The following is a 27,169-nucleotide window of genomic DNA, read 5'->3' as shown; positions in this document are numbered from 1 at the left end:
AATCTCAACTTATAAATATAAAATATGTAGAACAAAAAAAATCATGCTCAGTTCTTCTCCCTTTCTACTCAATAGCTATGCAAGGCTATTTAGCTTTTGTTCAGCATACAGACTGTATCGTGTATGCTACATTAGCAGCACCAATGAGCAGAATGACCTAAGAGAAAAAGATGTGTGTTGGTTGCACCATCAGCATTGTTATTGGCTTATATCATCTGGGCTTGTAATATAAAGTGAAATAATCAGCAAATTACTTACACCCAGGAGATTATCATTTCTGCTGTTTGACCTAAAGTGTCTTTTAGAAGGACTTGCCCTTTGCTGAGTTTCTCAAAGTTGATATTAAATATTTAGTTACAGAACTCAGCGAGAGCATCTTTACTTACTCCTTTGCAATCTGGTTTGAATCTCAAGACATAAATGCAATTCTAATATTAATCAGGACAATCATTGAGAAACTTAAAATAGTGTTTCACTGTGTTATTGTAAAGGTCATGAAGCTGGAGGTGAAACTGAGGATTTCTGTTTCCTTCTCTGCCTCCAGACGTGACTATATAGGATGTTGGTATTGTATAACTCATTTTAGAAAGTTGTCTTTGGAAGGATTTTCAGAGTATATGACACGTTATTTTGGATAGTCTCGGTGGTAGTAAACCTTCCTCCATTACAGGATGGATCAAAGTTAAGGAAATGGCTTTAAATTTTGGAGGCACCATTGGGGAATAAGGTAAAGATTAAAATGAATAATTTCACTTCTAATGAAGTAAAGAGTATTTCCAAAGTACTGCAACTAATATTCTTGTGAAAGGTGTCAGTAGGTTATATTGCCTTTGCTAAATTGGGGCAAGCATCAATATTTCAATGCAAATAGTCTTGGATATTTGGGGATGACACATTAAAAGCATAGTGCTAAGTTTTTCATCTTCAGATGGTTACTATAAACGGGGCAAGCAAAGTACCTTAGCTCAGGTCAGCATTCTGATGGATTTGATTGATTCCTGGTTGTAAATCTCAGTGGCATTCTTATCCTGCTTGGGGACAGAGACAGTGACTGCCCTAAGGTACAGAGAGGGAAATGAGCACTGGTGGCCGAATGTGTGTTAACTGTATGCATAGTTAAGAGACATAAGAAAGAAATATCCAGAAAAATAGAGGATATAGGCGAATGGACACTTGAGTAAGTACAATGAAGAAATAAAGGATAAGAAGAGACGGTTGAGGGAGACCAAAGAGAGACAGGAGAGAAAGGCTATTGTTGTAAAAGTAGGTTCATTGGAGAATTAGCTGAAGTGCATGGGGAAAAATACATTGTCTTCTGAGTTAGGTGGATAATGCCTTATGAAGTTGTGTGCAGCTTGTGCCTGTTGTTGGGTCAAAGCCAGTGTTTCCAGATGGCCACAATAACCAGGAGGTCCCTTGACAACTCACTCCAGAGCCTAAAACAAATCGAAAATGAAAGGTATGGCTCCTTATTAAGATTGTCTGTGTATTCAAACAGTGGCATTCTTTATCATGCATCCTGCTGACGCTGTGGCTCCTGTTTCCATCACAGAAGCTATTTCACTTAAGATGAGAAGAGGTCTCATTAATAAATCATATTGCATGATATTCCTATAGTACCTGGATGACATGCCCACACTTTGCAGAGAAATGGAATTAAATAGACCCAGAGAGAATTTTATAGCAAGTCTTTCTTTTATGTGTCATTTGGAATCATCAATTGCTGAACAAATTTAAGATTTAAGATACACCTGTCAGTATACATATACTTATGTATAAAATAAGAAATCACTGCAGAGATTTCCTAGATGAGATGAAAGCTATTTTTCATGTATGTGAAGAAAGGACATAGTTATCAAATACACTAAAGGTTATTTTCAACTCTGTACTCAGACAAATACAAAAAGTATGGGCATGAATAAAAGACAGTTATCTCATCTTTGCCTTATGTTAAGGTATGAAATAATGCAATGAAATACATTCAGTTGCTTTTTCAGATATTTCAGTCTGCTTTGTAGAAGATTGGTAATAAAGGATATGTCAATTTACATATTACACAGAGTTTTGGCAAACAAGGGCCACTTAAAGAGGCAATCTTGCTTTCCTTTGGATTCATACTATACAACAGTTACTAATCATTATTGTCTAATATTTTTTGATTGTCTAGAATTGGCAGTTGGAATCTGTACATATTTTAGCAATGCTCGTATTCATGAAACAAATCTATTTTTTTGTACAGACCATCTATTTTTGTGAAGGAAATACAATGATATAAGATAGTGTTTGGTTTATCCTTCAAAAAAGATTATTTTAAAAGAATGGTAGATGTTATGTTCTAGGTTGTTAGATTGCATTTCTGGATGGCTGGTTTCCATTTTTTGCATTGAAATGACGCTGAGATTGAGAAATATCAGCTATTTATTTATCTAAAGCCACATAGTTGGCCAGGAGCGGTGGCTCACGCCTGTAATTCCAGCACTTTAGGAGGCTGAGGCTGGCGGATCACGAGGTCAGGAGTTCAAAACCAACCTGACCAACAAGGTGAAACCCTGTCTCCACTAAAAATGCAAAAATTATTAGGGATGGTGGCGCGTGCCTCTAATCCCAACTACTTGGGGGGCTGAGGCAGGAGAATCGCTTGAACTGGGAGGCGGAGGTTGCAGTGAGCTGAGATGGCGCCACTGCACTGCACTCCAGCCTGAGTGGCAGAGTGAGACTGTCTCAAAAAAAGAGAAAAAAAAAAAGACACATTGTTGACTTTAGTAGTGGCTTTAAGCACTATTCCGTTAATGGTCAGTACTCTATAGAGCATTACAGGGGATCAGTCTTGGACAAAGTAACCCTTTTTTCTCAGAAAGATATTACTGGATTTATGTTTCAAAAGATCATTCTTATTATATTGTGGAGAACTGAATGGAAGGAACATAAGGGGAGGAAGGAGGACAGTTGGGTAGGTATTTCAGTAGTTGGGTAAGATAAGCCATATTACTTTTTGATTAGGAGCATGGATTCTGAATCCAGACTCTCTATTTTGAATGTAGTATCTATCACCTATGCAAGTGACTTTGGTAACTCACTTAATATTGTTCTATGTGTCAATTTTTCTATCAGTAATCTGGAAATAATTATAGTTCCTACCTCGAAAGTTATCATGAGAAAAAAATGAATTAGCGTACCCTAGAACATGCCAAGCGCAGGGCAAGCACAAAGTTAAGTACATACTGTTAGTGAACTAAGATGTTTGGAACAGGGAGAAAAATAAGTGACCCTTATTTGAGTATATCGAGGTATTATAATAAGCACATAACTTAGTTATGGACTGACTTTTGGGGGAAGGAATCAGTCCATAGCGGATAGTATCATATGCCATTCATTGGAAACAGAAATATTGGAGAGGACAGGAGATTGTGGGAGTGATGAGGATGTCCAAATACAATATTGTTATTTGTTTAAGAATTAATATGTAGTGTGACATACAGGGTAAGTTAGGTCCTTGGGGAAGATTAAAATTAAAAGTTTTAGACTTTATTTAATTGCTTCTTGACTGAATGACACAATATGACCGAAGTGCCTTTGTGGGGACATGTGTCTGTATGTGTCAGGGGAGTCAGGTACTATCTTGTCTTAAAGAGGCTTTGGTCAGCATTAGGACTCTATGGAAACACATTAACTTTTAGATATAAAAGTATCATAAATACAGTAAAGATTTTTAAAGGAATTGGATTATGTAGGGAATGAGCTATCATTAACGTGTATAAATCTTAGGTGACTACAGTTTGTTCTCATAGCTAATGTTTTGTTTTTTTAACTCATACATTTTTCATATTTGTTCCTAAAATATGTTAATGCTTACATAGCTTGTTAAACAATGATGTATGCATTTTCTTGTAACCAGAACTACTTTTTATGCTTTAGAATCTTTTAGATTCCACAAATAAAATGCTAAGTAAATAAGTATTAATAAGTTTCAATGGATAATTAAATCTATATTTCTTTCAATATGTTAATTTTGTATTTTATGTAAAAGGACATTAAGTTTTAAGCAAATTAATATGATTGTATGCCAATTTCAATGATTTTTCCTGTCTATTTTTCCTATTCTTCTAGTCTGCTCCCAGTTTTCGAGAGGAGTCTATGCTATTTTTGGATTTTATGACAAGAAGTCTGTAAATACCATCACATCATTTTGCGGAACACTCCACGTCTCCTTCATCACTCCCAGCTTCCCAACAGATGGCACGCATCCGTTTGTCATTCAGATGAGACCTGACCTCAAAGGAGCACTCCTTAGCTTGATTGAATACTATCAATGGGACAAGTTTGCATACCTCTATGATAGTGACAGAGGTAAGTGACAATATCTCATCTCTTTGTAATGGGGTGAATTCAATGCCTACACTTGACACTTCTATGGCTATTATAAAGCTACAAAGGTGTGATAAAGCCCAAGGATCCCTTGATTTAATTTTGCTGTGATAATGACTAATGCATTTGTAAACGTGGGAAACATATTTAGAGTAAAACAACAACAACAAAAGCTGTCTGTGTACAATGTAAAGAGATAGACTGTATCAACCCAACGCCCGAATATTCCGTTGTAACATAAAGAGCAATTTTTGGCATCAGCAGCTAAAAACTTATGATAACTATACTAGTAGTCCAAGGTGAATGAAGTGACTTGAGTAAAATTTAAGTGAAACATACAAATAAGACCTTTTATAGTAACATATAGTTGTTAAATATTGTTATATGCCAAAGTTTTATCAGGCAGGTGGCATTATTATTGCCCTTGCCTTAAAACAAGATCCCCGAATCTCACAGAAGTTAAAGGTTTTTCTCAGGATCAACCCACGTGTGGTATAGCTTACACGCAGATCTCTGATACCAAACCTATGCTTTTGACACCATTCCACATAATTGTTTATGATGGGATGATTTTGAGTAGCATGCCAGTCTTGATTCATTATGTTAAAATGTAATGGAGGGAGGTACAACGTTTATGTTTCTCATATCCCTTGTTGTGAAGTTTAGTATTAGCAGACTTGCTTGATTTATGTCATAGAATCCCAGGTGTTCTTAACCATTCCTGGGTCCATAACTGGGTGTCAGTGGGTTTGAGTACTCCTGGGTCCATAATTGGGTGTCAGTGGGTTTGAGTACTCCCTAAATTGTATGAAACATCTTGTGGGTGTGTGTGTTCATATGGATATGTTTTTAGAGAGAGTATCCCTAAATCAAAGTGAAAAGGGTGAAGGACCACTATTGTCCCTAAGTACCATACTGTGCTTCCCTCAGCAACTTGCTTCCTGGAATATTTATAGGTTCAAATGAAAACCCAGAAGCCTATTTCGACCAAGATAGGGCACCTTGTTAAGCCACAAGGGCAGACAAGAAGAGAGCCAGCCATCAGTCAATTCTCCATTGATCAGTTTGTAGTCATTTACTGCAGCAGTCTCGAGTCGGGAGTGCAGGAGCTAGGTGTCTGATTCTCTGCCCTGTCCTCCTAGTCCTGGGAATGAGAACACTCAGTGGAAAAGTCAGTCAGCACTAAACAAGCTGAAAAAAAATTTGCTGTGTCAACAACTATGTCCCCCTGCTTTGAGAAGGGAGTGCTTGGCTATTTCCATAGGGAATTAAAAACTAAAACAGAGAACATTTACAGTAAATATAGATTTCAATGTGCTGGATGTTTCTGAAGCACACTTATTAACATGATAAAAGGGCTTATAAAACTGAGCGTATTAAATTATTTTTAGTTTTTCTTCTTGCCCTCTGCTAACTTCTTTAGTATTTTGTGTTGTCCAAGCTAGCCTGAAATCTGGGTGTATTCTTAATACCTCTTTCATCCTTGCATCCTATTGATGTGATTTCCACTGCCTAATTATATTTTATCTGTAGACACTCATCCTTTTCGTTGCCAGTACCCCAGGCCAAGCCACCATAATGTGTTCAGTATCTCATCTCTCCAATTCCACGCTTGTCTTTTTTTAATCCATATTCCACGAAGTAGCAGGAATTATTGTTAAAAAAATTGTTTTTGGGCTGCATTACTCTCTTGTTTAAAATACTTCAATGGCTTCTCATTATGAGGATAACACTGAAAAATTTTAGTTGGCTTTAAGGTCTTATAATATCCAATTCCCACTCAACTCTCCATTGCATTCTGCTGTCTTGCTCACTCATTAAAGCTAAATCTATTTGACCTTCTTTCACTTTCCCAGATGCAACAAACTCTTTCACTTCAAATCTCTGCCCATATCACTAATTCTTACTCCTCCTTGAGAACTGGGTTCATATATCATTTCCTCAGAGACGCCTGTCACACTTTTATCTCTGAAAGCAATCTCTTCTTTTCCTTTATAGTACTTAGGACAATTTATAATGAATGGTGATGTTCATTCTGTCACTTAAGAACTACCTATGAGCCCCTGCTATGTTCCAGGTACTATAGGATAAGCATCATGTTTTTCATGTAAAGTGTGGCAATAAGCTCCAGGAAGAGAGTGCCCAGGCAGTGCTCAGTGTACTGGATGTTCAACTCATGACTCTGTACCCAGTGCTTCAGATAATGCTAGAAAGAGTTGATGTTCAGTAATAAGTAAATGAGTTAAACATCTGTGTACAGTATTTTAAGTTCAAGATGATTTTAGAAGCTAAATTTTGCTTGCAAAATTGAAGAATTGAATGACTAATTCTCTTTACACTTTGACAAGGTTGATTGAGGGTGGCATTTTTAGTTTAAGAATACATTTCACCTTCATCTTTACCCTTATCACTGCTCCCTCTAGTTGTAACTGAACTTTTGAGAAAAATTCAAATAGACAACAGCTGATATAAGTTAAAAAAAGAGAAACTCTAGAGTTTGAGGAGAGATATTCAGAAAGACAGGATCTGGAATTAGCAGGTGAAGATGGATGGACTTATGTACTTGTGAAAACAATCTGGAACATTTTAAAATGCTTTTATTACTACTTAGAAATATTAAATGAAATTGAAGTGATGAGATAATCTATAATTATTAAATTATACAAGTTGATTTGAGTTCAAGTGCATCTGTTGAGATAACAACATTAGAGTGATAATATTAAGTAATTACATATTAAAGCCAAAGTGACCTTATGGATACATTTTCAAGGTGTTATCAAGTAATTGTTGATGTTTTAATGTGAAAAGTATTACAGGGGCCTTTTATCTGAAGTTATTTTTAGAAATAAATATGTAAGACTCTCATAATACTGGCAAAAGACTTGACCTTTGTATAATGTTTTACTTGGCGCATGGAAATGGAATTTTTGCTATATTTTTTTTCTTATTAATGACTTAATTTTATGGCTTTGCCATCATGCTACATTTTAACAAGATTATTCACACATTTAGTGTGTGAACTGTTTTTCTGCCATTTGGTCCTGAAATCATTTTGCTTCTGCTTCAAAGTAGGCACCTCCTTGCTTTAGTGTCACATGATTTGAAGAATGCACCTGCGCTCCCTTTATCCACATTAACCACAGTTTGGAAAATAGATCCCATGGTTTCATCTCTCTACTTACATCTCTACATGCCTCAGTTTCAAACAATTTGGTCTGTTCTCGATGTGGTTCTCTCTTCACCTCCTTGATTATATGATTATTTTTAGGCTCTAATCATCTTTACTTTTTGTAGAGTCTAGGTCAGGAATATATATTGTTAAATTATAATGTCTAAATGCATAAATTACTGTTCTTTGGAATAGCATAGAGTCCAAATGTGAAAATGATCTCCCAACATTCTACCCTAGTAATGAACTAGATGAAAAAGACTTAACATTGTTATATGTGCTTAATTTCACTACCTTTAACTACTGAAAGCCATTCCTGCTTCCTGGCTATCTGCTCCAATGCTGAGCAATAGGCCAAGAGACTATATCTCACTTGTAAATGATTAGAGACATGGATACACTGATAGAAACATCTTTGTATAGAAACATCTTTTTATGGAACCCTCTTTGACTAATCTAAGTTTACTGGTGAGAGGAGAGCTGAAACTCTGAATCTGGTGCCAGGTGATCTTTTAGGTTGTTGGTGTCTTCTCCTTACCAAGGCCATGTGGCAACAGCCTGGCGCTCCTGGATGACCCTTGATGACTCTGAAAGCTGCATATCATCACTCCATAAAGAGAACATAAGGAGAATTTCAACACATTTTTAACAATAGAGCAATGGGGTTATCTATGTTAATGCATTCAAGATTATGTAGTAGTTTTATTTTTGGATATATATGTTGTAAGTTTGAATCAGGACTTAATCTAAATGTAGTTTTTGTCAACAAGGTAAGATAATACATTTATTTATTTATTTATTTATTTATTATTATTATTATTAAGTTCTAGGGTACATGTGCATAACGTGCAGGTTTGTTACATATGTATACTTGTGCCATGTTGCTGTGCTGCACCCATCAACTCGTCATTTACATCAGGTATAACTCCCAATGCAATCCCTCCCCCCTCCCCCTTCCCCCTTCCCCATGATAGGCCCCGGTGTGTGATGTTCCCCTTCCCGAGTCCAAGTGATCTCATTGTTCAGTTCCCACCTATGAGTGAGAACATGCGGTGTTTGGTTTTCTGTTCTTGTGATAGTTTGCTAAGAATGATGGTTTCCAGCTGCATCCATGTCCCTACAAAGGACACAAACTCATCCTTTTTTATGGCTGCATAGTATTCCATGGTGTATATGTGCCACATTTTCTTAATCCAGTCTGTCACTGATGGACATTTGGGTTGATTCCAAGTCTTTGCTATTGTGAATAGTGCCGCAATAAACATACGTGTGCATGTGTCTTTATATAGAGAGTAGGTAAAAACAGAATTAGCACTTTATATCTGTATGTCTTGGTTTCAATTCTGAGCAATATTATTCGTCCCCTGAAGGGAAGGCACTTTGCCTGTAGTTCCAAGAAAACATCACGCATAGAACAAAAATGCTTTCAAATTATAATATTTTCCCTCATATTCCTGAGAGAGCTGATGAGGGAAATATATGTTAATCTAATTTGGCCTAGGCATGCTGCCATGATTTAGTGATCATAAATATTAATTTCTATGCTTGAAAGAATGAGTAAGTACAGTTAATTTTAAACGGAACAAAGAAAATATTTTTAAGCAGTAGGACATGGTTTGAATAAAATGTATCTTCTGGCAGTAATCGTTTTTAATTTAACCCTTTAACGTGCAAACTGATAGACTTCCCCTGTGTACCAAGTGACCTTTTAAAGGGTTTGCGTACAGACAGGTGACTGATGGCTTGTCTATAACTCAGAGTGTTATTAATACTGGGTCAAGATGAGACTATCACTGACTGACTAGTAGTAATACTTTGGGAGAATTTTAGGAAGATTGTCATTTTATGAATAGGTTATACAATTACAGCCAGTCAGTAACAATAGCCACATAAAGAAGTAATGCAATTTAACATTATTTAATCTAGCCATTTTTTATTTTAGCAAAATATCTAATAATTCAGTAGAGTTTAGAACTTACTTTTAGACTCCAGCAATATTCTTGAGGGTTTAAAAGAACATACTATATTTTAGATATATTTACTAGGAGGAATAGTTAACCTTCCAGATTTCTTCTGTTTTTAGATGAACAACTATGTATCTCAGCAGTTTTGTTTTAAGTAATTCAATAAAAGTAAGTGAGTCTCTGCTATAGAATTTCAAATATACTAATATAGTACTAGGGATATTAGAGTCGGATGACTATTGCATCCCAATAGCTTTAAGTAAACCAGTGTTTATGCAGAACTCCCATTGTCCATACAACTTTGTATTCTGAATTACAGGATCAATATATTTATAATACTTCTGTGCTAGTTTGTGTGGAAGGAATAGAGGCAGATCTCAAGTCATACTTTATCCTCTAATTGAATATGGTACAAAGAGGTCAAGAGCACAAATCTGTGTTAGGTTTGAAGAGTTTAATTTCACCTTCATATACATTTTCAGTGATTTTCAAATTTAAAAATGGTGTATTAATTATAAAGCAATCAGATGATACAAAACTTTTAGTTGTGAGAAATGGGGAGATCAAGTTGAGAGAATCTGAGAGTCAGTTACTATTACTGAAAAAAAAACCTAGGGAAATGGGTTATTAAGCATTGAACGGTGGTCTCTTCAAATTACACGTCAGATAATGCAATCATTTGTGAATTACTTCTGCCGGTTGTTAGGAGGTAATTTAATATTATTCAGTGTCTTCTTATGAAACTCAATTTATTAAGTCTGATATAGCACTACTTGAGCAGTTTAGTTTCTTAATAAACATGTAAGTTTTGTTAGGTTCCACAGGTTACAAAACATTAATCTTGAGAGTTTTAATAAGAGTGAATCCTGAATTCACAGCAAGTGTAAATTACTTTTGACGCATAGAACAAATGAGTTTGAAAGTTAGAGAAATTTCTCTTCTTTTTTTTTAAATGGGGTCCCGCTCTGTCACCTAGGCTGGAGTACAGCGGCGTGACCTCGGCTCACTGCAATCACCACCTCCCAGCTTCAAGGAAGTCCCCTGCCTCAGTCTCCCAAGTAGCTGGGATTACAGGCGCTGGCCACCAGGCCTGGCTAAGTTTTGTTTTTTTAGTAGAAATGTGGTTTTGCCATGTTGGCCAGGCAGATCTCGAACTCCTGATCTCAAGTGATCTGCCCACCTTGCCCTCCGAAAGTGCTGGGATTACAGGTGTGAGCCACCGCACCTGGCGCAAGTTAGAAATTTCTTTAAATATTCTTTTTGATTTTATACATCATCTCTATACTCTTTTGCAAGGTGAACTGCTGGAAATTTTAGATTTAGGATTACCACTTGGTGAAATCCATTTACAAAGTGTCATTTATATTTAAGCTTTCTTGTAATATATGTTAAATGTTGAGGCATAATATTAAGAGCATCACAACTTGAAATTGTGTCATGTAGTATGCTTTATAATTAAATAAAACAAAATGAAATAAACTATTGCAGAGAAGAAGGGATGCTATTGGTAATTGCTATATAGTAATATATGGATAGCACAGAGAGCCCCATCCATGGATATAATGTCTTTAAGAAGGTGACAAAGAGGAGCTGAACCATGACTGGGATGTAGGAAAGTAGAACCCAGCAAATAGAAAGTGGCTTAGAATTTAGATTTTTTTTTCCTCTTACTTACAGAGAAAACTGGGTAGACTTAATGGCTGTTTTTAAGTACACTGATAGCTGTTGAATTGATCATAATGCCAGCTGTGCGTGTTCTGCCTCTACTGATGAAAAGGGAAGGATTTAATTGACCTATAGTGTATGGAAATCATAGGCGATCTGTGAGGTGTTTTAAAGATCTGTCACTGAAAGTTTTAAAAAATGACATACGGTCTTTTTACATTATCCCTTAAGAAATGTGTTTATTTATATATTTTACCAGAAGACTGGACAGAGGAAACTAATTTCATTTTGCCAGAAAAAGAGTTAACTTTTTTCAGCATGTGGTTCAGTCTTCCATTCTGAAGTAAAATTTAATTATTTTTAATGTTTATTATAAAATATTTAAAACAACAAATTAGAGAAAATGCTATAAAGATTCCCAAACACTCTTAATCTGACTTTATTAAAGACTATTATATGAGTAATTTTGCTTGATCTATATCTCTTTGTTCCCTGCAATTATTTAGAAACAAATACCAGACATCCCGTCATCTCATCTGTAAATATTTCAGTGTTTATTTGGAAAAAATGATTCTTGTATTTTAAATATAATGACAATAGCATTATTATACCTAGAAAATTAACAATTCATAAATATTATTCTTTTTCCACTGTTTGTTTGAAGCAAAATAAAACTGAGATCCATATATCATAATTAGTTAATATAATTTTTTTTTTTTTTTTTTTTTTTTTTTTTTTTTTTTTTTTTTTTTTTTGAGACGGAGTCTCACGCTGTTGCCCAGGCTGGAGTGCAGTGGCGCGATCTCGGCTCACTGCAAGCTCCGCCTCCCGGGTTCCCACCATTCTCCTGCCTCAGCCTCCTGAGTAGCTGGAACTACAGGCGCCCGCCACCTCGCCCGGCTAATTTTTTGTATTTTTAGTAGAGACGGGGTTTCACTGTGGTCTCGATCTCCTGATCTTGTGATCCGCCCGCCTCGGCCTCCCAAAGTGCTGGGATTACAGGCTTGAGCCACCGCGCCCGGCCTAGTTAATATAATTTTTAAGACTCTTACAATGTAATGCAGTTTCCCACAGTCTAGATTTTGATGATTGCAACACCATGGTGCTTAAAATGTTGTCTTCTACATATGCCCTATAACTTGGTAGTTAGATTCAGAAGTGTGATGAAATTCAAGTTTACATTTTTGGCATGAATGTAGCCAACACCAAATAGGTATGTACCTATTCAACACCAAAATAGGTGTAGTTGAATATTGTCATTGGGAGACACATCTCTGTTATCTCTCTTTTTGGGTAGTTACCAGTAGTTGATGACTGTTGCCTTGATTTATTAATTCAGTAGGTGTTACAAGATGGTGATAATTTCAGATATATATTCATCCATAATCTATTAGCTAGAGTATTTCCAAAAATAAAGACCATTAGTTCATTATTACCCTGAAAGTGGTTCATATAGGAAACGCAGGAAAATGCTTGTTTTACTTCATTATTTACCACTCTTCAAACTAATTAATTGGTTCCCTAGCATCCACCAAAGTCAAGCACATTTTTAAAACATAATTTCATAGATTTAAAATAGTTTATGTATGTAAGTACTTCGCATTTATCATTCTAATTAATATTCAAATAGTCCCATTTTTATTTAAAGAGCTCCTCTTCAAATTAGCTGCTGCGTACTTTGAGGTAATACTGATGGTTTTAGAGAGTTCCTTCCCTTCTGGTGTCATAAGATGTTTCAGACTCATCTTGTACACTTTTTGGCCAATATTGGATCCACAAAATTTTTAATGGTGGTTTTTCTTTTTTGAAGTAGTTTTCAACACAATTGATAATTGACTTTTTTTCATAACAAAAAGATTTAAATAAAATTTGGTATCTGAATTTAGGTTTTGAAGAGATATGATCACATTAGGTGAATCCTACATTTTATTAATCAAAAGGGACTAATATTCTTTAGAGAAAGATGCAGGCTTTTCTAGAATAAGGAAGTTGATTTGCTGAGTTCTGGATTCATTCTGGAGTCTCGATTTTGGTTGTTTATTAAGTTATCAATATAAATGATGAATTTGGTTTTGCTGTGAATAGCAGAAGTAATATGAAAGGCAAGTTTATGTAGCATGTCTCCAAGTGCTAAATTGAGGATATAACTTTTCAAGAAACAAATCCTCTAGTTGTTGTACCTCTTAGTCCTAAGTATGAGGTAATATATGGACAATTACAAAGACAATAAAAATTTTCCAAGTGATATGATGCTATAAGCGAAGTTACTAACAGGAAAATAGACATATTTGGAAAGAGAAGTAAATCTATGCTAGAGAAATAACTACCACCATCTGGTTAATAGGTGACCACTTCAATTTCTCTGGGATCATTCCCAATAACAAAAAAATAACATTAGAAGACTGTGGAAGGAAAAAAAATGAACCCAAACTGCTGACTAGAAAACAATAGGAGTCTCATAAAGAATATTGCCTCTTATCCTCACATAGACTTACATAGATTCCTCTCACTGAAAATGTACTCATCTTATTCAGGATACTAATATCAAATGATAGACCATCATGTACAACTAAAAAATATTTTTTCCATTCTATAAGAGTAAGAAATGTTTGTGATGTCATTTGATTTCACTTAAACCAAAAGTATTAACATTACACTTTAGTAATACTCTAAAGAAGACAGCTGAGAGGGTTGAAAGAAAAGGATATTATTTTCTACTCAAACAATGACTCCTTTGGTCAGAACGCTAATATTTAGGTAATGAGTTTTTGATGTGAAATGACATAAGTAGAAGTTGATAAAGATCATAGCTATAGCTTTTTCTGAAGGAGTCAACGTTCCTTTAGTTGCACAAATCTATCTGCCTTAAAAATATATTCGCTGGCAATTTCATAACACAATCCTGAGTTATTCACGTATCTTTATCAGTCATCATTTTTCTTTGCCTTCCTAGGCTTATCAACACTGCAAGCTGTGCTGGATTCTGCTGCTGAAAAGAAATGGCAAGTGACTGCTATCAATGTGGGAAACATTAACAATGACAAGAAAGATGAGATGTACCGATCACTTTTTCAAGATCTGGAGTTAAAAAAGGAACGGCGTGTCATTCTGGACTGTGAAAGGGATAAAGTAAACGACATTGTAGACCAGGTTTGCTACTTTCTGTTTTCTAATGATGCCAGATATAGAATATGCATGCAATGTCAGCATTTGCAATGTGTATTTGTGTAAGGTGCTTGAACAGCAGTTTTTGCTTTATGTTTTATGTCGGATGCAGCAAAGATCATCAATTAAATTGTCTCTGGCTTCAGTTAGCAATAGCAAATGGTCATCAATAATGCTGACACATCATGTTAATCATTAAATAAATTCAATAAATAATTCCTGACTTTTATGTTTTATATGATCAATGATACCCTAAACTTTGATATTTTGATTTGAAAATTTTAAGTTTAAGTCTGATAAACTATTTAGAGTTAAAGAAATATGCCTGTATTAAGTTAAGACAAGTTGAGTTCTAAGGGAAAAGTGAGTAATTCATGAATTTTTTGGAGTTACCATCTATGCCTCCAGAAAGAATATGTAGTTATCTTTGCAAGATATATATTTTTTCATCTATTAAGGGACTTGTGCCACTATAAAAAACATTGGTTTGTTAAAATAAGTAGGAAGGACAACATTTGGTCTATGTTTACTATTGAGAAATAAACTAGATACATCCCCTTGAACTGTTTGAAAGAATCACTCATACAAGTGATAAAGATATTTTTCTCTGTGCTTAGATATTACCTTGCTTCAGTTTAAGATCTTTCAGGATAGGGAGCCATGCAGTGTTATCCTAATAATACAGATACAATCCACCATGATTTACAGATAGAGTAAGTCACTAAGGATAATGGTGACACAGCATCAGCATCATGATTGATTGACTAAGGTCTCCTTTACTGATATCCGCATCTATTCCTAGCTGATAAATGTATATGTGTGTGAGTATGAGCATATATGTGTGTACATATGCATATATGTATATATATATGTGCACATATATAAATTTTACAGTTGACCCTAACAATATCCTACCATTGACCAGAAACCTTACAGATAACACACAGTCAATTAACACATACTTCATATGTTATATGTATTATATACTGAATTCTTATTTTTTTATTTTTTTTTTTTTTGAGACGGAGTCTCGCTCTGTCGCCCAGGCTAGAGTGCAGTGGCCGGATCTCAGCTCACTGCAAGCTCTGCCTCCCGGGTTCACGCCATTCTCCTGTCTCAGCCTCCCGAGTAGCTGGGACTACAGGCGCCCGCCACCACGCCCGGCTAATTTTTTGTGTTTTTAGTAGAGACGGGGTTTCACCGTGTTAGCCAGGATGGTCTCAATCTCCTGACCTCGTGATCCGCCCATCTCGGCCTCCCAAAGTGCTGGGATTACAGGCTTGAGCCACCACGCCCGGCCTATATACTGAATTCTTATAATAAAGTAAGCTAGAGGAAAGAAAATGTTATTTAGAAAATCATAAGGAAGATAAAACATATTTACTATTCACTAAGTGGAACTGTATCATCATAAAAGCCTTCATCATCATCATCTTCGCATTGAGTAGACTGTAAAGGAGGAGGAGGAAGAAGGGTTGGTATTGCTGTCTCAGAGGTGGAAGAAAATCCATATATAAGTGGATTTACACAGTTCAAAACCATGTTATTCAAGGGGCAATAGTATACACTGTGGCTACTAGTGCCTTCGAATACTGTGGAAGTGCAAGGAAAGTACGCACTTGTATATGCATTTCTTGGCTCTTCTAGCTTTGAGGAAAAAATTTGATTCATTAATTTGTTCAACACAAACATTCTGCAACATAAATGTTGATGAAATCCTAATTGATATATAATAATACGGGCCCTAAGACATACAAAATGGATCTTTCATGGAATACTGAATAACTGAATAGAACTAACTTGTTATGTGAAAGAACTAAATGTTGTATGCCAGAGAGGTGAATAATTTCAGTAAAAAAATCTTGATTCCAGTCTCAAGAGATGAAGTTAAGATTGTTTTTAACCTGAAGGCCTCTTGTTCAAATGTGAACTGCAAAAACTCATTTGAATTTCACAGAGGTTCTCATTAAAATTGAATTTTAATAATATTCATCAGCCTTTGATTTAGAAAATTTAAGGATTCCTGACTCATCATAATAAATGTTGGTGAAAGACTGTATCAAAATATATTTTTCCAAAACGAGAAGAGAGAAACTACAAAAGAAAACAGGAATATATTAGAAGTGATATTTTGAAATAAATATGATTATGGTTACATAAATGTCCATATGGACATCTGTTCAAAATGCAGAGTATTTTGCACATATGTATTGTAAGTCCCTTGAATGTATTAAATGAGTGCATGCAATGGATTGCCTTAGCAAACATTGAGGCCATCCTCTGTGCTTGAAATGAGGGATGCAAAGAAAGGTAAGAAAGAGTGATGTCTGCATCCCATGAACTCGTTGTTTAGAGATAAAAATGGACACAGTGTACACAGACAGCACTACAGAATTACAAATTAAAATGCAATGTAGTCTAGCAGCATGGAGGAGAAAGAAGCTTTCTTAAAATGGGAAGGATCATTTGTGATGAGTTCACATAAGACGTGGCATTTGGCTTTGCTTGGATTCATTCATTTGTTCAGTAAATATTCCCTGAGTGTCTGATGTTTGCCAGACAGGCACTGCAGTAGATCCAAGGAAGCAATGTTAAACAACAGGCCAGCCACCATCAGTGCAACTATTAATAATGTATTTACAGAAATTAATATATAATTATACTAATGGGATACACTATAAATGAAAAGAATGGTATGTTATGAGAGATCATTACAGAAAGAAATAATTTAGATTGGGATATTCTTCAAGGAATAGTTTACCAAGCAAAAATGAGGAGGATAAAGTACGTTCCAAAAAAAATAAAGAAAAAGAAACAATGTTTAGTTATTCACTCAACCAGTGTTTCTTCAAGACAATAGAGACGAAATAACACTCTTTATTGCAACAGTAGCTTGAAGTTGGCAATAAATGAAATTTTATTAGACTATCTGTATTTATATTTATTTATTTATTCATTTATTTTGAGACAGAGTATTGCTCTGTTACCTGGCTGGACTGCAGTGGCGTGATCTCGGGTCACTGCAACCTCCAACTCCCTGGCTCAAGCGATTCTACTGCCTCAGCCTCCTGAGTAGCTGGGATTATAGGCACACACCACCACACCCAGCTAATTTTTGTAGTTTTTAGTAGAAACAGGGTTTCACCGTGTTGGCCAGGATGGTGTCGAACTCCTGACCTCGTGATCCGCCTACCTTAGCCTCCCAAAGTGCTGGGATGACAGGCGTGGAGTATGGGTATTTTGTTATCATTTGATACAAACTTGACAGCACAGATTACTAGTTATCATTAGGTGGGAAAAAGATTCAGCAATCAAAAACACTTATAAATTAATGTAACTTTTCTATTGTCAGTGCAATAATAATTATTATTATAACACACTGGTTAGTATGGCCAATGCAAATTTTCATATAGACACTGGGCTAGTGAATTTTCATATCCTTCCTTTCTCTCAAGTAAACTCAAGTAGGGACTACTGATATTACCTTTTATACTATGTTTTTTTAAAAAATTTCTCAGCAGGAAGATATGGATGATTCAGAGAGTAGAATGTACAGTAAGCACAGCTAACAGATGTCAGCAGGAAATAGGAGGGACATAATCAATCTGATTCAGCTGATGCTAATTCATATGTTTTTCATTCAGAAGGACATCTTTTCTTCAGAATTCTCCCTTTAACATAGAGGGTTCAGTTTCTTGGAAAAGGCAATTTAGTCATGTTACGTAAAACTGAGTCAGAAAACAATATAAGTTTTAACTTCTTTTCAAACGGCCATGGCTTAATGTCAAAGTGGCATATGGTAGAATCGTTCCTAGGATTTTGTTCTTGCTCTTTAACTAATAGCATTGCTCTGGAGCACCTGACTTTGTCTCGGATTAGAGAAAGTCAGGGTAGTTTTCTCCCGGGGAGTATAAGAATTATTCAAGAGTCAATTAGGCAAAGGATATAGTGGTGGAGCTTTCCAAGCAGACAAGCAGAGGAAACAGAATGTGTGAAGCCCTGAGGTGATGAGAAGCTTCTCTGTGAACAAAAAAACCTAAGAGGGCCAATGTGACTTGAGTGTATAGAATAGGAAAGCTGAACCTCAGAAACTTGCAAGATCATTGGAAAGCAAAACTCACCCAAACCATTTAATCAGAGAAATGATTTGGTTAGAATTTTTGCCTATAACCTTAACATTTCATGCTTTCCATTGATGGGATCATCTCCTTAAAAAACATACATGACATTACATTTGAATGTCCATGTACCAGGACTAAAGCATGGCCAGTTTGCCTATTTCTACTCTCTTTGTAATTATACATATCAGTCAAAAGTCAAATTGATCAATAATGTCCAAAACCGTTGTCAGCATTACCACGATGACCACTTGTTCCATGCTGTGTTTATCTTGACATTCATTTTAGATTTCGATTTGTAGAAAAAACTTAGCTTCTCTGATGCTTTGCTCTCTAGAGCTGGCAATAATGTCCATTTGGACTAAATTATAAACATTTCATGGTCCTTAGGATAGGAATGTTACTTTATATATCCATGTAAGAATTCTTTTATATGCTTTCTAATATTCTTTTGAAATGTATGTAGTACTATAAACTCTATGTGTATTTATTTGAATATAGACATATGAATATAAAATCTCAGATGTTAAACAATTTGAGCTGTTTAATGTTTTATTATAAACACAAAAACATAGCCTTTGTAGAAACAGAATTATGACTTGTCATGGACTAAACATACTTTGGTTTTACACTTCTTAACATCCTGTGGTTTTATTGTTTATTATTGACAAAAATGAAGTAATAATTTTTGTTTAGTTAGTGACTTTTGGAAAGATAATCGTTTAATAAGCATTAGTATGTATTATTACTTTTTATGAGAGAAATATCTAATTTTGATAATTATATTTTATCAAAAATGACTTATTTTGGCACATCAAAAAACCTAGCAGATAAAATTCCACTTTTTTTCCTGAATCAGATCATAATACCATTAATTTTGTATTTGCATTATTTGTATTAATTAAATAATTATTTATTTGTGCTTGTTAGGTTATTACCATTGGAAAACATGTTAAAGGGTACCACTACATCATTGCAAATCTGGTAGGTGAATTAATTGGTATATATTATTTTACTAGATATGCTTATTCATTAAAAATTTAATTTTGAATGACCAGCATTTATCAGTGGTGTTTTAAAAAATATGGTTTGATTGTAATTAGCCAGGCATGGTGGTGGGCACCTGTAATCCCAGCTACTTGGGAGGCTGAGGCAGGAAATTTGCTTGAACCCAGAAGGTGGAGAGGTTGCAGTGAGCTGAGATCCCGCCATTGTACTCCAGCCTAGTGACAAGAGAGAAACCCCATCTCAAAAAATAATAACAATAAATATAGTTTGATTGTATTTGATAGATTAGATATATTTCTGCAATTACGTTTTAGAATTGCTTCCAACTTTGCATCTTCTAATCAATTTCTTATTATTATAAATGATATAAGAATTTATAGAACAGTATTTGACAAGCTTCGTAAATTGTCTTAGATGATGTATTTTAAGAAAGGGAAAATTTTCAAAAATATTTAAAGTTTAATTGTCCACATATTCCCTTGTCTCTGTTTTTTACTGTCTCTGTTTTTTATAAACTCTGCCTTCTGCACATTCCTTTAGTTTTTAGCATATATAATATCTGAGATAAATGTAAATATGTGAGAATATGTCTTACTACAAAATTAAACCTGAAAAATCAAGAATATTGAAATATTATGCATTATTTATGATTTCCTACTTACTGTGTGAACAACAAAATGAAAATTAAATTTCTATAGCCAATCATCTTTTCATTAAGATTTCTGTCAAAATAAGGACCACTTAATCATGGCTTCTTGGGTTTGTGTTTTCTCCGGGCCGTGGTCACTTATATTGGCTCAGAATAAACCTTTTACAATAAAAAATGAAGGTAGTATACTGAAGCAACAGAGTAATTAATTGTATTTCCCTCTTTTAAGTATCATCAGAGTCAATTTAGAATTATCAGTAGACATTTCTCTTTTCAAAATAATTTAAGCCTTTACTGCTACAAAAGTTAATGTTATTTAAATAAGTAAGATGCTATGTGATTCAGGACTACACTCCCCCTACACCCTGTCTCACCCAAGAACAAGAAAAAAAGGTGAGAGAAAGAGGGAGAAAGGCAGAGAGCTTATTCTAAATAGCATAATAGGACTTTGAAAAGCTTTTGACATATACAAATGTAGATTTATTTCATGATTCCTAGTGTATCAGGTTGTTACATCAGCAGACATTAGTTCTAGTGGTGACAGAAAGAGATAAAACAAAACAATGCAATATTTACTGCCTTCCAACTGATAAATGTTTTCACTAGAAGTTGAAGGAGTTCAGAATATTAAATCTCAAAACTGCATGCCATTGGGTTGCTCAAGACAAAATTTCTGTTTGGCAATGAAATGGGTAACTACTATAAAAATTCTCTGGGACTTTCCGTTAGAGTGTATTAAGGAGATGCTTAAGGAGCATTATTAAGAAGATATTAAGGAGTGTATTAAGGACTCCCTAAAGAGAAGCAAGAATTAAACTAGATGAAGCTCCGCATTCAGTCTCTCTAGAACCACATTATGTGCAGGAAACAGCCTGGACAGTCAGTCCCCTGTGTGAATTGTGCCATTTGATGAACAACACAGAGCCACATTGAAAACTGTGATATTTAAAAATGTACAGATGGAGAAGATTATATTGGAACATTGAGAAATAATGGCAGAAGGTGGCTCATCAATTTGAGAGCTGATATCTGATGCTATGAAAATGAAAATGAGTGTTTGAATGACCAAAGTAAAAAAAAAAAAAAAACACACAAAAAGCAAGTTCATGTTGTTGTCATGCTTCTAGAGAGAAATCTACCTAATATTTTATCTGAATTCAAGTTCTGTTTTTTTTTTTTTCTCAATGCTTGGTTTCTTTGCCATATGGAACTTCTAGTGAATCAATAAGTTCTAAAGGCTGTATAGTATTGCAATTTCTGAGAATTTGGAGGACACTTGGAAATTTTACTGACATTCCAAATTAAAGAATGGCACCCAAAGTTGAAGGGCTTTCATCTTCCAAACTCTTGAGACTTTCCTTTTCTTCGCCCTGTTCATGTTGTAATGAGTTCTATAATAGGTGGTTATAGAAGATTTTTTTTTAAATCTGCAGATAATATTATTGATTAATTTCCTCAGGAATTGCTGAATGCTTGATTGGACTCCTAAAACACAGTCTGTGATTAAGTCCTTTACAACAGCATTGAGAAGGGTAACTTGTAAATAAGGTGATGAAGAAGTGGTCATTAGGAAATCCAGTTCTCATTCCTCCAACCTTACTACCCATATAGATTTAATTCTTTAAAAAGCCATGATCCCATACTGCTGATGACTTTACATGTCTGCCTGCTGAAAATTTTAAATTTTCACAGGTTATTAATGAATACTTATCTTCTATTTTAAGTCTCTTCAAATATAGCTCCAGGAGTAGTAGTGTCCAATTTAACTTGATGAGTTGTTGCCATCTCTTTTGTTAACCCTTGGCCTCTCTGTTGTGATTTATTCATTTTTCCTTCTTCCTCTATTTTGCTTCTCATATATTGAAGTTTCAGAAAAGAAAGAAGAAAACTTAGGGAAATGCAGATTCTCACTGAAGCCAGCTTGAAACCTTATTTAAAGTTTCAGCTTATATGTCATTGTAGTAAAATGACAGTAAAAGAATAAAAATTGTGGAAAACCTTAAAGAAAGAGAAAATAGGAAAGGAAGCATTAACAGATGCAAAAAGTCAACAAAATTTTTCAGAACACAGAGCAGATGAAAGATGAATTACTGGCATAGCAAAGAGAAGGAAGATGAAACAGTAAGTTCCTGTCAGAGTGGGATATAGGTGAGAACAAGCCTGTTCATTCTGCAGAACTCCTGTGACATTCAGTCTTAGAAGAGCCAGAAACCACAGAAAGCAAGATTGAGGTGTGGAGCTTAAAGCAGGAAGCTCTTACAGGTCTCTCTGGAAGCAGAGCCTGACATCACTATTCATGTACACATTCTCAAGTAAGTGCTTTCAGGAGTAACCTGTAAGAGAGTGAGGGAAACAAGAGAGAGAAGGAAAAAAAGCACAACAGTTAGAATGGTGATCATTAAAAAGTCAGGAAACAACAGGTACTGGAGAGGATGTGGAGAAATAGGAACACTTTTACACTGTTGATGAGACTGTAAACTAGTTCAACCATCATGGAAGACTTTGTGGCGATTCCTCAAGGATCTAGAACTAGAAATACCATTTGACCCAGCAATCCCATTACTGGGTATATACCCAAAGGATTGTAAATCATTCTGCTATAAAGACACATGCACACATATGTTTATAGCAGCACTGTTAACAATAGCAAAGACTTGGAACCAACCCAAATGTCCATCAATGATAGACTGGATTAAGAAACTGTGGCACTATACACCATGGAATAATATGCAGCCATAAGAAAGGATGAGTTCATGTCCTTTGTAGGGACATGGATGAAGCTGGAAACCATCATTCTCAGCAAACTATCGCAAGGACAGAAAACCAAACACTGCATGTTCTCACTCATAGGTGGGAACTGAACAATGAGAACACTTGGACACAGGGTGGAGAACACCACACACTGGGGCCTGTCATGGGGTGAGGTGAGGGGAGAGGGGTAGCATTAGGAGATATACCTAATGTAAATGACGAGTTAATGGATGCAGCACATCAACATGGCACATGTATACATACATAACAAACCTGCATGTTGTGCACATGTACCCTAGAACTTAAAGTATAAAAAAAATAAAAAGACACAGGGGAAAAAAAAAAAGAATGTGGTTTGAAGTGAGAGCTGGGTTTAGTCTGATTCCCTCTGGGCACTTTGTTGCATAAATTGCACTGCACTCATTCAGCTTGAGGCAAAGGGTATTTTTACCTAGATCCCGGTTTTTGCTGTTGAGCAAGGGCCATGAGGGATGCAGCATTGGTTGTCCCAGGGCAATTCTCATGGAAAGGTTATGGATGGTAGCCATTGGCCAAAGCAGGGGAAGTGCCTAGGGGATGGGCAAATCAACTACACCTGTAAAGTGCATCCTACATCCTAGGACACCTGGGTGGTTCACTAAGACCACCTGGTATAAGGGACTTGATTCAAAGGCCATAGGGAATAATTGGATGCCCCAAGGATTCTTTTCACACAACCCAAACAACCAGGTAACTACAAGTCCTGGTGCCTAAGCACCTACTTCCTCTCTTGATAATACTTCTTACTAGAGAAGGTGAATTAGAGAAATTCTTTTTTTTTTTTTTTTTGAGACAGAGTCTTGCTCTGTCACCTGGGCTGGAGTGCAGTGGCCAGATCTCAGCTCACTGCAAGCTCCACCTCCCGGGTTTACATCATTCTCCTGCCTCAGTCTCCCAGCCTGTAGCTGGGACTACAGGCATCCGCCACCTCACCCGGCTAGTTTTTTGTATTTTTTAGTAGAGACGGGGTTTCACCATGTTAGCCAGGATGGTCTTGATCTCCTGACCTCGTGATCCGCCCGCCTCGGCCTCCCAAAGTGCTGGGATTATGAGTAACTAAGTGAATGTCTCTGTGAAAGTCTAACCTCATCATCCCCCATCCTTCATCCTGTCCCTAAAACTTAGCCAAGCATATGCACTCGTGTAGGAGACTAGAAGATTCTGAAGAAACTGAATGGCCCAGAGAAAAGAACTTCAGTATGGACAAACAACACTGCTATCCACCCCACCTCACCCTCACCATCTACCTTACAGTGAAGCATACTCGTTAACGTGCCTTGTCCATGCACATAGAAATTCCAAGAAACATTTTGGTGTCTTGCTCTTATATAGCCCAGCATAACTTGGCATTTGAGAAAAGTCCTTACCATGAAGTATGCAATGCAAATAAACAGATCTGTGGAAGGAAACATGAGAAAATTTTTAAAATTGTAACTAATATCTGCCTAGAAGTAGGGAAAATATTTTATCCAAAAAAGAGAGAAGAGGATGCTGTAAGAAGAAAAAGAAATGGAGAATAAGAGCTCCAGAAAGTTAACTTCTTTTGTTTCCTAGAATAACAGGTTAAATGAGTTGGAAGATAAATTTGAGAAAATCTTCCAGAATATGTAACATAATGACAACACAAATATAAAATAGAAAAAATAAATGTATAAGGGACCTTGACATTTTATTTAACAGTTATAATATCTTAATAATTGATATTCTAGAAAAAGAGAAGAGTGAAACTAGGGGAAGGAAAATGTTAAAGAAACATTTGGAAAAATATCCAGTACTGAATCACATAAATCTGCTTATTGAATATACACAGTAATAAAAGACAAAGACCTACAGTGACAATATCATAATGGAATTTCAGAGATAAAGAGAAGATTTAAAAGTTTCTAGCAAGTGGCTAGAGGTGGATAAGAGTGAGAAGTAGATGACATACCAAAAAATTAGAAATAACTTGTTTTTCATTAGAAACATTGGATAGTGATAGTCAATGGGACAATGCCTTCAGATTATAAGGTTTTTTTTTTTACCATAAAATTCTATACCAAGCCAAACTACTAACCATGAATCAGGATAAAACAAAATTATGTTTCAGACATGCAATGTCTCAATAAATTTATCTCCAAAGTATTTCAGTAAACTATCAGAGGACTCCAGTAGAGGTAATCAATAAATCAAGAAAGAGAAATATGACCAAGGAAATGGGATTTAAATCAGAAAAGTGGTGAAGAAACATGCTAAAGTAACAGCTGTAGAGTAGGTGAAGAGAAGAGCCAATTTGGATTCCAAAATTAAGAAGGGGGTCTCCTAGAAATTAAAATTTCAAGAAAAAGTTGAAACAGATTACCTGATATGTTTTAATATTTCATTTTTTAAAAAAGCTTTACTCATAGGCATGAAATGTTTTCATGGAAGCACTGGGAAAAATAAGGATAGGCATATAGAAATCTCTAGTAGTGAAAAAAATGGGACAGGATTATAAACATGGGTTGAGATCATGTTCAAGAAAGAAAATGCAATCCTGGTACACTACTTGGCTTTGCTATGAATAATATTTAGAGTTATAAATATGTAAACACTAAGTACTGATTAAAATGGGTGAGAAGATAAATGGTTTTGTCATGTACACAAACTACGTACTCGTGGGGTACACAAAAACTCAATAAAAATTTCTAAAATTGATAAATTAGAAAGAGTAATAAAAATGTGTCATGCAGAAGAGGTAAATATGTGAAAAGCAAATATATTAAAATTGAATGTTTTGAAGCAACTCAACTGGAACATACATAGGGTAAAACAAAGAATATATGATTTTTGTTATATTCCTTTTTGCACTATTTGCATTATCTTGATAAACAGAAACAAAATTCCGAGCCAATAAAAAGTAATTACCTTCTCCTCCAGCTAAATAATATAATAATATGCATGTTTTAATGTCAATAACAAAGAAAACATTCTCCTACCTTTTTGAGTGTGGTAATTCAAAATTAATTTAGGATACTTTTAAGTTTTGTGTACAATAATATAGAAAAAGTATTTGTAAAATGTGAAAACATTTGTAATTGTGGCATATGGAAATTAACTTCATCTTTGAGAGAGATATACTATCAAGTTGATAAAATTCATGTCAGGACAATATTTGAAATCAATGTAAATATAACATAATAGTTTTAGTAATGACTGAATTCATTGCAATAATACAAGAGAAATTTTTTTTTCCAAAATTTAATGTATTCTATAAAATTAGCTTCCAGCTTAATGTGAAATTGTTTAATTCTTCTCAAATAATGACTGGACATTTAGTAACTCGTTTTGAAGATGTTCCTATCACATGAGTGAAGAAACAATCAAACAGGAGTAATTTGCTCACAAGGTTGTGGTTCTTCAAGAACTACTTCAATGTTGTTAAGTGTCTGTAACCACATGGTGGTTCTCCGTTGTAGATCCAGTAAGTAAAACCCAGTCCTGGTCAATGGAAGATTTCTCAATAAAGTGGAGAACTTTTACGTAGGCTCAACCATGAGTGTTTCATGAGATGATCCATTAGCAAACGTGTATTGATTAGGGAACCACTATGATGCTAATGTGGTGTTAGGTGCTGATGACGAACACTGGCTGGTAAATACATGGGACATTTTCTGCAGGCTTGTTATATCTCATATGTTCTTTGACATATCTGAAACCACAATGTATAGAGTTATTTTGGTAAATGTTAAGTAGCATTTATTTCTCAAATAAAAAGCGTGACATCAATGTGTTCTATGTTTAGGGATTTACTGATGGAGACCTATTAAAAATCCAGTTTGGAGGTGCGAATGTCTCTGGGTTTCAGATAGTGGACTATGACGATTCCTTGGTGTCTAAATTTATAGAAAGATGGTCAACACTGGAAGAAAAAGAATACCCTGGAGCACACACAACGACAATTAAGGTTTGCTTTGGTTTCTGCTTTTTTTCTTTTGCTTTCCTATGTGAGGAGAGAGAAGGGCCTTGGCAAATAAGGAAGAAGGAGAAAATAATAAAGGGAGTACAGAGCACATTTCAAAATATGGCAAACACATTGACTGCTAAATATATTTTTCACATTTGTATGGTTTAAGTAAAGCTATTAGAGCTGTACTGTTTTACTCTTGTGTTTTCTACTTCCTTACACCTATGATAATTTATAATAAATAAAGTCATTCATTTATTAATCCATTTGGCATTTTTATTGAGGGGATTCTGAGCCAGACACTTTTTTGGTAGATAAAAAGACAGGGAAAATGTCCCTGCTCACAGCTGA

At 35.2% G+C, this 27,169-nt stretch overlaps 1 protein-coding gene across 4 annotated transcripts in view; it reads left to right on the top strand.

The window, feature by feature from the left end:
- Window positions 1-27,169, top strand: part of LOC105488623 (glutamate ionotropic receptor AMPA type subunit 2) — a 147,727-nt gene that overhangs the window by 79,324 nt on the left and 41,234 nt on the right. For all 4 annotated transcript variants that reach the window (XR_011620875.1, XM_011752846.3, XM_011752845.3 and 1 more), the window contains exons 3-6: window positions 4,108-4,347; window positions 14,117-14,313; window positions 19,377-19,430; window positions 26,657-26,818. Coding sequence is in view for 3 of the 4 variants with exons in the window: in XM_011752846.3 (XP_011751148.1) it covers window positions 4,108-4,347; window positions 14,117-14,313; window positions 19,377-19,430; window positions 26,657-26,818 (653 nt within the window). In the remaining variant the exon portion in view is untranslated. The remainder of the gene's footprint in view (window positions 1-4,107; window positions 4,348-14,116; window positions 14,314-19,376; window positions 19,431-26,656; window positions 26,819-27,169) is intronic.

Source organism: Macaca nemestrina, chromosome 3, assembly GCF_043159975.1.
Source record: "Macaca nemestrina isolate mMacNem1 chromosome 3, mMacNem.hap1, whole genome shotgun sequence".
Classification (NCBI taxonomy): Eukaryota; Metazoa; Chordata; class Mammalia; order Primates; family Cercopithecidae; genus Macaca; species Macaca nemestrina.
The sequence above is the reverse complement of the archived record's forward strand: the minus strand, read 5'-3'. Positions and strand labels throughout refer to the sequence as shown.